General features: G+C 46.5%; 1 protein-coding gene across 7 annotated transcripts in view; it reads left to right on the top strand.

Annotated features, from left to right (window-relative positions):
- Positions 1 to 5065: 5065 nt before the first annotated feature.
- Positions 5066 to 12066, top strand: part of sfswap (splicing factor SWAP) — a 108167-nt gene continuing 101166 nt past the window's right edge. For 4 of the 7 annotated variants that reach the window (XM_078554551.1, XM_078554553.1, XM_078554550.1 and 1 more), the window contains exons 1-3: positions 5066 to 5292; positions 6874 to 7040; positions 7514 to 7645. In XM_078554551.1, the coding sequence (XP_078410677.1) occupies positions 5093 to 5292; positions 6874 to 7040; positions 7514 to 7645 (499 nt within the window). In that variant the 5' untranslated portion in view covers positions 5066 to 5092. Of the gene's footprint in view, positions 5293 to 6195; positions 6554 to 6873; positions 7041 to 7513; positions 7646 to 12066 lie in introns of those variants that run through there. The other 3 variants (XM_078554555.1, XM_078554557.1, XM_078554556.1) reach the window with 3 other exon arrangements.

Here is a 12066-nt window from a genome sequence, read left to right as displayed (position 1 = left end):
ATTTTTATACTCTATTCCTTTAGCAATAATTGCCAAAATTCCATTTGCCTTCCTTATTACCTGCTGTACCTGCATACTAGCTTTCAGCGATTCACGCACGAGGACACCCAGATCCCTCTGCACTGAAGCATTCTGAAGTTTCTCTCCATTTAAATAATAAGTCGCCTTTTTATTCTTCCGACCAAAATGGATAAGAGGCTGCAGGGCGAGGGCTGTACTGGGGAAGTGGGGTATCCCAGGGTGTGTGTGGGGGCACATGTTGTTCTGTGCAAGTGGCCTCAAGATGGTGAAGGCTGAAGAGATGAGGCCAGATGGAGATGTGAGGGTGTGTGTGTGAGAGTGAGTGGTGATGTCCCTTGAGCTGGCAGTGAGTGAGATGCCAGTGAATGTGTGATGGGCTTGTGAGTGTGTGAGTTTAGAGTGATGAGATGGTTGCCTTATCCTGGCAATGGATGAGATCATTCATCCTCTTTCTGCACTGGACGGCCGACCTCTCCTGTGCAGCGTTGGCACTGACTACCACTGCCAGCGTCTCACAAGTTGGAGTGGTGAGATTGGTGGACCTCCTGTGGTCAGAGCGGGGTGGAGGACATCACTGCGGGCCTCCAAAAGGCAGTCCAGTGACAGGTCACCAAACACTGGCTTTCAGGGCCATTTCTTCACTGGAGCAGTTCTGGGCTGCAAGCATTGAGAACTGTGTGGGCAGGGGTGCAGTTCAGATATGGCATCTAGAGTGAGGGAATGGTGAGGTAACGGTGTGGTGGGCAATTCAGAGGCTGCCTGTCAGTGAGATGGTGTGTTTCTGGTGGTTGCACAATTAATGAGGCGGGAAGCAGAGGGATATGGTGTGAAAACCTGCCATTGTGGCTGGCGGGTAAAACGTCATTTTTCACGCCTGCTACCGCACTTAGTGCAATTCTGGGACGATTCCACCCAAAGACTTGCAGTATTAGGGTGTTTAGGGCTGAAAAGGTTACTGTGTGGGACTGGAGAAGCATTACCACCCACATAATGAATTAAGAGAGAATCACATTACTAGGAATCTAGCAAGAGAAAGCTTATGGCACAGATTGAGTAATACCCGTAGTCTTGTATATCTGTAAATAGGTGTGTTAATGCAACCAACCAGTTATTGTTCAGACATATCTATGTCTCCTCAACCTTCCTTAACCAGTAACAATGCACAACAGCTTTAGGGAGGGAATTCCAGAGCTTAGAGCCCAGGTCGCTGAAGGCACAACTGCCAATGGTGGATGGATAAAATCAGAAAGAATCTCCTGTGGAACTACAGATCCTGAGTGCGCTGGGACATCCAACTCAAATGACAACCAAGGAAAAAAATTTACAACTTTGAGGTGGCATAGCTGAAAAAAATCTCAACGTGAGACGGGAGGAGATTTTTTTTTATACACGCAAACAATGTGGACAGGTAAAAACCCCACTCCTTCTTCTAGTCAGTCCCAGACATTGGCAACACCTCGTGTATCACAATATGTAAACTCCTCACCCCATCTGAAGTGGTGTGAGCTCCTGGAGAGGAGAATAAACAGGTTTGTTTTTTTAGAAACAAGCCAATTTGGGGGGAAAGATCTGAGAAATTCCTCTCTGACCCATCGAGGTGATCAAAACGAGTCCGAGACGTCACTGTGGCCCCGGTAATTTCTTGTGGTAAATACATTTTCTACAAGGTGGTGTTTGCCCAATTAGGTAGAGATCTATAATGGAGGGTACAAACAGGCAGAGAATTCGCGCTTGCAAACTATCAATCAGCAAGTGATTAATGGGTTTAAAAAGAATCATAAAGTGCTACATAATTACAGATTTCTGTCAATGGTGGGTGACATGTATTCATTTTAAATTAAGTACATTGAATCCACTTTTGTGAGAAGCATGGAAGGACATTTTTAATTACTCGTTCCCAGGATGTGGGCTTCGCTGGCTGAGCCCATCCCTACTCATCCTTGAGAAAGTGGTGGTGAGCTGCCTTCTTGTGCCGCTGCAGTCCATGTGGTGTAGGTACACCCACAGTGCTGTTAGGGAGGAAGTTCCAGGATTTTGACCCAGTGACAGTGAAGGAACGGCGATATATTTCCAACTCAGTATGGTGACTGACTTGGGGGGGAACATCCAGGTGGTGGTATTTCCATTTATCTGCTGCCTTTGTCCTTCTAGATGGTAGTGGTCGTGGGTTTGGAAAGTGCCATCTAAGGAGGCTTGGTGAGTTGCTGCAATGCATCTTGTAGATGGTACACACTGCTACTACTGTGCGTCAGTGTTGGAGGGAGTGAATGTTTGTGGATGTGGCGCCAATCAAGTGGGCTGCTTTCCCTGGACAGTGTGAAGCTTCTTGAGTGTTGTTGGAGCTGCACTCATCCAGGCAAGTGGGGAGTGTTCCATCACACTCCTGACTTGTGCCTCGTAGATGGTGGACAGGCTTTGGGGAGTCAGGAGGTGAGTTACTCGTCGCAGGATTCCTACCCTCTGACCTGCTCATGTAGTCACAGTATTTATATGGCTACCTCATATAGTGTAGAGCTGCTAAAGGAACCTTGCACTCCTCTCTATTTTTTCCCTGAGTTACTTGACGCTTCCCATGCTGCATTGTGCCAGTAACCCAACTGGCTGATGGGACTCCAGGATTCCAAATTTGAAGACTGAATGTGCGATGAATGTATTGCTTCATCACTCTACAAACAAAGAGATGCAAGATGGGCCCTACACTCATGTTATTTTAAGTGCTAGGCACCCAAACTGTAGATAGAGTGTTTGTTTTTTTAACATTTTCCATTGCAAATGGAGTACGTGGAGGTTGTGAGAGGTGGGTGTGAGGCTGGCATCATTGTAGTTTGTGACAGAGTGAGAATCTGGATGGTCGGCCTGAATCTGAGTGCCAGGGAGTATTACAGGATGAGTGATGGGGTTGTGATGCATTGAAAAGTGTGAGGGGAAGGTGGTGTGGTGGATAGGAGATGTCATGTGATGATGCAATCGATAGTCTTTGCGTTATTAGGCTTCTTGTGGCACTTTTCCAAGGTCCTTGTGTCCACACTCCAGGTGTTGATCTTCCTGGTCACCTGCTGCCACTTCCTTCTGGAGGAGGTCATTGAGGACCCCCTGGCCCCCACAAAAATATGGCCTCTTTCTTCCTCCACCACTAATGCCAGTAGCATTATGTTTAACCATCTTTTTAGACTTCTGATCTATTACTCTATTTATTCTCTTGTCATCAATATCCGCCCTTATCTTCCCATGCTCTTCTGCCCTGTTTTGTTTATGTTTATGTTTCTTGTAGATTCCTTCCCCCTCACTAGTTGAAACCTTTGCCACTTCCCTATTTACCCTTTTCCACCAAGACATGGGTCCCATGCTGGTTCAGGTGGAGCACACGCCATCGGGACAGCTCCTCCCTGCCCGGAACTGGTGCCAGCGTCCCATGAAAAGAAACCCCCTCTTTCCCACAACAGAGGATTGTCAAGGACTCAGTGGGCCAAATTGCTTCATTCTATGCTATAAGTCTATGGGCAGAATTTTGCCCTTCATGGGCAGGCGGGCCCCACTGGCTTGGCGGCGGGCGGGCAGCCAATCGCTGCCGCCGAAACGGGCCCCCCCGCCATTTTAAGTGGGCGGGCCAATTAAGGCCCACCCAGCAGGCCATCCGATGGGAAGTGCTATGCACTTCCTGTGCGGGGGGGTGGAGGGATTCCCAACTGTCAGAGTGCGCTCTTTCGCGCATGCATGTGAAAGAGCACACATCTCCCTGAGGCTAAGTGCAGCCTCAGGGAGATCACTGACAGTGTTTGAAACTTTAAAAATAGAAAAATAAAAAATTTATTAACATGTCCCCCTCATGTGACAATGTCACATGAGATGGGACATGTTAGTAAATATCACAGAAAATTTATTAAAGTTTTTAAAAACCGATATGAAACCTCATCCCGCCGGTGGATGAGGTTTCATGTTTTTTTCAGAAGCCCGCCAGGGCTCCTGGCCTGTCCGCCAGCCTTAAGGTTGGACGGGCAGGGCCTTTAATTACCTTAATTATCCTGTCAATGGCCTCAATTGGCCATTGACAGGTCGGCGGGCGGACAGCTGATTTCGCTGAGCCCCCCCGCATTCCTGAATATCTAAATGGGGTGGGGGTGACCCCCGATGTCCTCCAGCGGGCCCCAGCTCACCGACGGAAAAATCCCGCCCTATGACGCTAGAGCAGCGACTACCACTTCAAAAAGTCCTTTAGTGGCCGTAAAGCTCTTGCAGTTGTGAGAGGTGCTATGCAAATGCATTTTTTTGCTGCAGCAACAGCAGCAGCTGCTAAGAGAGGCTAACGTGAAAGTGAACTCCGATTCACGCGGAGAAGCTCTGCTGAAAACCTGTCATGTGTGTTACGCGCTCGGGAGGCTAGAGCTCGGGGACGCAGTTTAAAAAAAGCAAGGGGTCTTCCATTTAAGAAGGAGATGGAGAGGATTCTTTTCTTCTCTCTTTCCCCAGAGAGGGTGCTGGAGGCAACACCATAGATAGACTCTTGATGAACAAGGGAGTCAAAGGTTAACGGGTTGGGAAGGAAAGCGGCGTGGAGGCCATAATCAGGTCAACCTTGATCTTATTGAATGGTGGAGCAGGCTAGAGGGGCTGAATGGCCTACTCCTGCCCCCATAATTCCTTTGTTTCTCACTCTCTCTGGAGAGGCTCCTTAGCCCTGATTTTATTTCAGCTTTGCAGCACCTGCAGGATTTGTTGATGGGTAGGGGGAGGGGAAGGGGAAGAGAGGGAGGATGACACGCAACCCGCAGATTCGACACGCGGCGCGCCTGCGCTCGTCGAGGAAAACGACGGGGCAGTTTAAATAAAGGGGATTATTGGCGGTCGGGCCGTGCGGGTTGCCGTTTTTTTTTGCCCGGGCGGTAAAACGGGAGGTTAGGGCGAAGCCGGCGAATGTGCGGCGCGGGGCTGAGGTTTGTGCGAGCGGAGCGGCCGCCATTTTGTGCCGAGGCGGGAGGAGCAGCGGCTCCGCCAGGAGGTGGTGGTGGTGGAAGAGGAGGAGGAGGTGGTGGAGGAGGAAGAAGAGGGGGAGGGGGTTCACGCCAGCGAAACCATGGCCCAGGCTCGGGCCTACACCTTCCCCAACCACAGGAAGAAGAAGCAGCAGAAGGAGGAGGAGAAGAAGAAGGTGGTGGAGCTGCTGGTTTTTGGCTACGCCTGTAAACTGTTCCGGGAGGATGACAAGGCCCAGTTCCACGAGCAAGGCAAGCACCTCATCCCCTGGATGGGAGACCCGGCCCTCCTCATCGATAGGTCGGTTTACCCACTCACACACTCTCTATCCCCCCCCCCCCCCCCCCCTTCTCTATTTCTCTAACCCCCTCCCCATCTCAAAGAAATACACTCTGTTTCTCTTCCTTTAGCAGTATAAGCTTTAATCATGTAAGGCATGTCAACGTGAGCAACACAAACATTGGATTTCTGGGACCCTGAGGGGAAGGGGAGGGGGAGGGGGGTCCTTATCTTTATCTTAATCTTAATCTTAGTTTTCAGGTCAGGTTTGGCTTGTGGCTGAGTGGGTCACCCTTGCCTCTGAGTCAGGAGGTTGGGGGTTCGGGTTCACGGCCCGCTCCAGACGCTTTGAAGGCGACAATACCGGGCTGACGCTCCTGGTGTGGTACCGAGGGGGTGCTGCACTGTCGGAGGCGCTGCCTCTCGGCTGAGATGCTAAGACAGAGGCCCTGTCTCCTCTGCCGCGGTGGATGCAAAGGATCCCATGGCCACTATTTGGGAGGACAGTTCTGCCAGATGTCCCGGCCAATATTTATCCTTCAATGGACATCACTAAAAAGCAGATTATTTGGTTGTTATCACGTTTGTGGAACCTTGCTGTGTGCAAATTGGCTGCTGCATTTCCTAAATTACAACAGTGACTACATTTCAAAGTACTTGATTGGGAGTAGAGTGCTTTTGGACGTCCTGTAGTAGTGAAAGGCGCTATATATACGCAAGTCTTTACTTTTTAAAATATATATCGCTGGCATTTAGGGACCATTAGCTGTTAGAGTAAGTTGCATGCAGTCTCTTGTTTATTCTCCCTAACTTTTCCCTGCTCTTTCTGTGTGCATATATTTATATAAACGGACTAGCTGGGCTGAATGGCTGGTTACTGTGCTGTACATCCTATGCAATCTCTATGTATGTTTATATAATTTTATATCTATATACATATATAAATGTCTCTCTCTATCACGTAATCCAGAGCTTCTCTCCCCAGTGAATTTGCCAGGTAGTAAAATGGCTAGGAAAAAAAATCAGTCCTAGTCATGATTTTGCCTCCAAGCGACGGGCCTCCGGTTGACGAAGAGCTCTCACTCTCCTCCACCTCCTCCTCCAGGAAAACGCAGAGCATGGTGAAGCGAGGACATTTACGGCCCTTTTGGTTCTTGCTGATAGGTATTTATGTCCTCGGGGTTTGTGCGCCTGTTTAAAACTGCTTTTTGCAGATGAAATGTTGTCAAGCAGGAGTGTCTTTGACAGATAGCAGTGCGAGTGATTGACTGAAACATGCACGGTAAGATTCTTTTTTAAAACAGTGTCAGTACTTGGCAAACCGGGTGTTCGTTTTCCGTTTTGTTAACTGTTCAATATTGTGGTGAGGAACAGGGTTAACTTTTCTCAGTGTACTTTCTACCATCTTATAGAGACAGTTAAATGTTTAAATTTAAACATACGATATACTAAGCTATTTCATTTTCATACTTTATATTGTTTGTAATGTTATTGTTGCTTGTTTCTTTAAATATCACTTTCAGGTTACCTAGTGTGGTAAGTATGTGATCTGGCCAGTCGTGTATTTTTTTTGTTATATTGACCAATGTCTTCACCTTGCAGGTATGATTGTCGGGGTCACTTACATGACCTCTCAGAATGCGATGCTGAGTACACTTGGAACAGAGATTATCAGTTATCGGAAGAAGAGGCGAGGATTGATGCTCTTTGCGATGAAGAGAGGTATTTAGCCTTGCATACGGACTTGCTTGAGGAGGAGGCAAGGCAAGGTACTTTTTGCAAAACAACTTTACCTTTCAACCAAATTCATGTGAATTTCTGCAAATATTTACAACTTCCTGTAATTTGACCATGCACTCATTTTTTTTGATATTCCTTATTTGACAGTATCCTGGGGATTGGAAAAGGAATCCTTCCTTGTCAAAAAGGATCTCAGGAGTAGTTAAATTAGCCTGCAAAAGAGAATTGTTCGCAACTTAGGGCAGAATGGAAACTAAGAATTCTGTTTTGTCTTTCTCATCAATGGGAAAGCTGATTTCTCTGCTGATTATGTTATGAGGCTTTTTCAAAGTTCTCGTTAAAATTGATGACAATTGTATTTTAAATCTTATCAATGATTTACTCTACTGCTGCTGTTGAATGTCAAATTTTAACTCTTTAGCTTTATAAACATGTTGGATTTTAAAGTAGTTTGCTTCTTAAGTCTAATATATTTTTCCTCCACAAACCTCTGCCTTTTAAGAGGAAGAATATAGACGTCTGAATGAGGCTTTAGCAGAGGATGGCATCTATAGTGCAGTTGGATTTGCTTATAACAGTGATTATTATGATCCATCACAACCAACAGAAGAGGAAGAACTCAGCAAAACGGATGGTAAATATGGGATTTTTGTTTGTTTTGTCAGGATAATAATTCTTTTCTAGACACTATATAGCAATTGGCCCTAAAACATTTCTAATCTCCAATTGGTTTCAGAAAGCTTTTCGCTCTTCATTTAATTATAAATATAGATCTGAAGTTTGGCCTTGACATTTATTAAAGTATATAAAACAATTAATAAACTTGATAAACCTATGTAACTATTTGTTTATCAATAACTGCAAATGAATACGAGCATAACTATGAGTCTTTTGAGTGTTGGCTCTTTCCATACTGCACCTAAGCTTTGTGGTTTTTGTCAATGGATTCTTTCCTGAGAATTCCTACCAAAATAATTGTATATCCACATTTCTGGTAACCAGAATGATTCATTGCTAGTTTACTAAATGAGTTGAAGCTTGAACAAAAACACAAAATGTTGGGAAAACTCAGCAGGTCCAGCAGCATCTGTGGAGAAAGAATCAGAGTTAATGTTTCGAGACTGTATGACCCTTCTTCAGAGCTAAGGAGAAGTAGAAATGTGATGAAATTTATACTATTTAAGGGGATGGAGCAGGTGAAGCTGGATAGAAGGCCAGCAGTAGGTGGGGACAAAGGAGAGATTGACAAAGATGTCATGGACAAAGGGAGTGTTAATGGTAGTGATAAGGGCTATAAATGGTGCCGATAGTGGCATTAAGGTAAGAAAGCAGAATGCGATAATAGCAGAACAAGGGTAAACACTGAAAGAACAACATGGAACACGTAACAAGTAACACAGCATTTTGCTTTTATCTTAGTGTTTAGTTCACTGCCACTTCTCTTCCAGGAACGCCTATTTTGAAGAAGTACTGCTCTTCTCTCTGACAAGATTTCCGTTTGTCTCTTTTGCCCTGTCATCTTCATTGCTTTCCATTTACCTCCTGGTGTTTGACAAGTTGTTTACCAAAACTCTCTTTCACAGCCATATTTCCTTCCTCCGCGATTGTCTCTGACTTACCCCATGTGGATTCCAACTGAAGTTCCATCCCTCATGTTTTGAATCCACCCAGGATTACAGGTATATCTCTAGGACATAACGTTCCATGGACTGCTGTTCTCACTGCATTCTGAGATCCACACTCCGTGCCATGCACCGCCATATGAACGCACTCGACCTCTCCTTCCAGCGGCACCGACTCACCCTACCTCAAAGCTGCCCTTGTCCCCAGTTTCATTTTCTCCTTTGTCTCATCCGACGCCTTAACAAGAAACTTTTTCTCTTCCTTTCAGGTGCTAAGGTACGCAAGCTCCAAGAACCCTCCACCCCTTCCCGTCCCTCTGACCGCACCTCGTCTTCTAATCCCAGCCCTTGCCGTGTGTTCGCCATACGCTCTGACCTTTCCTTCTCTGCTGAATGTTCAGTACTCAGCAAAGGACTCAGTTTCATACCCTTACGTCCTCACCTCAAAGAATTTTGGGCTCGGCACAATGCTGAACTCTCCTGCTGCCTTCGTCTCCGTGCTCACTTTGGGCAGGAGTCCTCCCCCCGTTTAATGGATCCTTTCACCCGCCTCCAGTATTCTCCCTCCTCCTGGACCCCTCTGGCCTCTTACCTGCTCTTGATCTTTTCATTGAGAATTGTCGGCGTGACATCGGCCGCATCAATTTCTACTCACCCACTCTAACCTCTCTCCTCTTGAACTTGATACACTCCGTTCTCTTAGATCCAACCCTGACTTTGTTATCAAACCTGCTGACAAGGGTGGTGCTATTGTTATAAAAACAAAAAACTACTGCGGATGCTGGAAATCCAAAACAAAACAAAAACAGAATTACCTGGAAAAACTCAGCAGGTCTGGCAGCATCGGCGGAGAAGAAAAGAGTTGACGTTTCGAGTTCTCACGACCCTAGAAGGGTCTCGACTCGAAACGTCAACTCTTTTCTTCTCCGCCGATGCTGCCAGACCTGCTGAGTTTTTCCAGGTGATTCTGTTTTTGGTGCTATTGTTGTCTGGCGTACTGAACTCTACCTCGCAGAGTCTGAGCGTCAACTCTCAAACACTTCTTCCTACCTCCCCTGGACCATGACTCCATCACCAAACATCAAGCCATTGTTTCCAGGACTATCACTGACCTGATCTCTAGAGATATTCCTTCCATAACTTCCAACCTCAGTCTCCCAACCCCGGACAGCCCGCTTCTATTTCCTTCCCAAAATCCTCAAACAGGACTGTCCCGTGTCAGCCTGTTCTCCCCCACAGAACTCATTTCTTCCTACCTTGACTCCATTCTCTCTCCCCTTGTCCAGTCTCTTCCCACCTGCATCCGCAATCTGATTCCCTACATCATATCAACAATTTCCAGTTCCCTGGCCCTTACCATCTTCCTCACCATGGACGTCCAATACCTCTACACTTCCATCCCCCACCAGGGTGGTCTGAGGCGCTCCGCTTCTTCCTTGAACAGCGGCCCGAACAATCACCATCCATCACCACTGTCCTCCGTCTGGCTGAACATTGTTCTCTCACTGAACAAGTTCTCCTTAAACTTGTCTCACTTCCTCCAAATAAAAGGTATGGCTATGGGTACCCGCATGGGCCCTAGTTATGCCTGTCTCTTTATGGGTTATGTGGAACATTCCTTGTTCCAGTCCTACTCAGGCCCCCTCGCAAAACGCTTTTTTTTTCGGTACATCGATAACTGTTTCGGTGCCGTTTCATGCTCTCGTCTGGACCTGGAAAAATTGATCAATTTTGCTTCCAATTTCCACCCCCCTATCACCTTCACATGGTCCGTATCCGACACTTCCCTTCCCTTTCTTGAGCTCTCTGTCTCCATTTCTGGTGATAGACTGTCCACCAATATTCATTATTGACTCCCACAGCTACCTCGACTACAGCTCCTCACACCCTGCTTCCAGTAAAGACTCCATCTCATTCTCAGTTCCTTCGCCTCTGCCGCATCTGTTCTGATGATGCCACTTTCCAAAACGGTGCTTCTGACATGTCTTTCTTCCTTCCTTTAACTGAGGTTTCCCTCCCACTGTAGCTGACAGGGTCCTCCACTGTGTCTGACCCATCTCCCGCGGCTCTGCCCTCACACCTTCCCCTTCCTCTCAGAACCATGATAGGGTCCCCCTTGTACTCACTTTTCACCCACCAGCCTCCGCATTCAAAGGATCATCTTCTGCCATTTCTCCCAACTCCAGCATAATGCCACCACCAAACACATCTTCCCCTCACCCCCTCAGCATTCTGTAGGGACCGTTCCCTCCGGGACACCCTGGTCCACTCCTCCGTCACCCCCAAAGCCTCATTCCCTTCCCACGATACCTTTCCATGCAATCACAGAAGGTGCAACACCTGCCCTTTTACCACCTCCCTTCTTTCTGTCCAGGGGCCAGACACTGAAGCAGCGCTTCACTTGTACCTCTTTCAATTTAATCTACTGCATTTGCTGCTCCCAATGTGGTTTCCTCTATATTGGAGAGACCAAACGCAGACTGGGTGACCGCTTTGCAGAACACCTTCGGTCTGTCCGCAAACATGACCCAGACCTCCCTGTCGCTTGCCATTTCAGTGCACCACCCTGTTCTCATGCCCACATGTCTGTCCTTGGCCTGCTGCAATGTTCCAGTGAAGCTCAACGCAAACTGGAGGAACAGCACCTCATCTTCTGATTAGGCACTTTATATCTTTCCTGATTTAACACCTGAGTTCAACAACTTCAGACCATGAACTCTCCTGCCCTCAACCCCTTTTTAATCCCTTTTTTCTACATTTTTATTTTTTATCCACTTGTTTTTATTTATTCTTATTCATTTATTCATTGTTTTATCCTTTTTTATCCCCCTTTTATCCTGTTTTCTATCCTTTCCCCCCCACCCCCCCCAAAAGGGCTATCTATTACTTGTTCCATGTTGCTCTTCCACACAGTGCTTACCCTTGTTCTGCTATTATCACATTCTGCTTCCTTACCTTAATGTCATTATCAGCACCGTTTTTTAGCCAGTACCTCTACCATTAACACTCCCTTTATCCTTTTGTCCATGGCATCTTTGTCATTTTCTCCTTTGTCCCCCACCTATCACTGGCCTTCTATCCAGCTTCATCTGCTCCACCCCTCCTTAAACAGTATAAATTTAATTTCCCCTTAGCTCTGAAGAAGGGTCATACAGACTCGAAACGTTAATTCTAATTTTTTTCTCCACAGATGCTGCTAGACCTGCTGAGCTTTTCCAGCATTTCCAGTTTTGTTTCAGATTTCCAGCATCTGCAGTATTTTGCTTTTATCTTATGAGTTGAAGCTTGTCTAGTGAAAATGGAGGGAAATGAGTTGCTGAACTGGTGCCCCATCACAATAATGGAAACAGCTTTGGAAAACTAGAAAATGGTAGAAAGGAGCAAAAAAAAAAAGCAGTAAAGTTTAAAAATATCCCAAAAATTGCAAAGTCCA

The sequence above is a fragment of the Cetorhinus maximus genome, chromosome 12, assembly GCF_964194155.1.
Source record: "Cetorhinus maximus chromosome 12, sCetMax3.hap1.1, whole genome shotgun sequence".
Classification (NCBI taxonomy): domain Eukaryota; kingdom Metazoa; phylum Chordata; class Chondrichthyes; order Lamniformes; family Cetorhinidae; genus Cetorhinus; species Cetorhinus maximus.
Note: the sequence above shows the minus strand (reverse complement) of the source record. Positions and strands in the feature narration are given on the sequence as shown.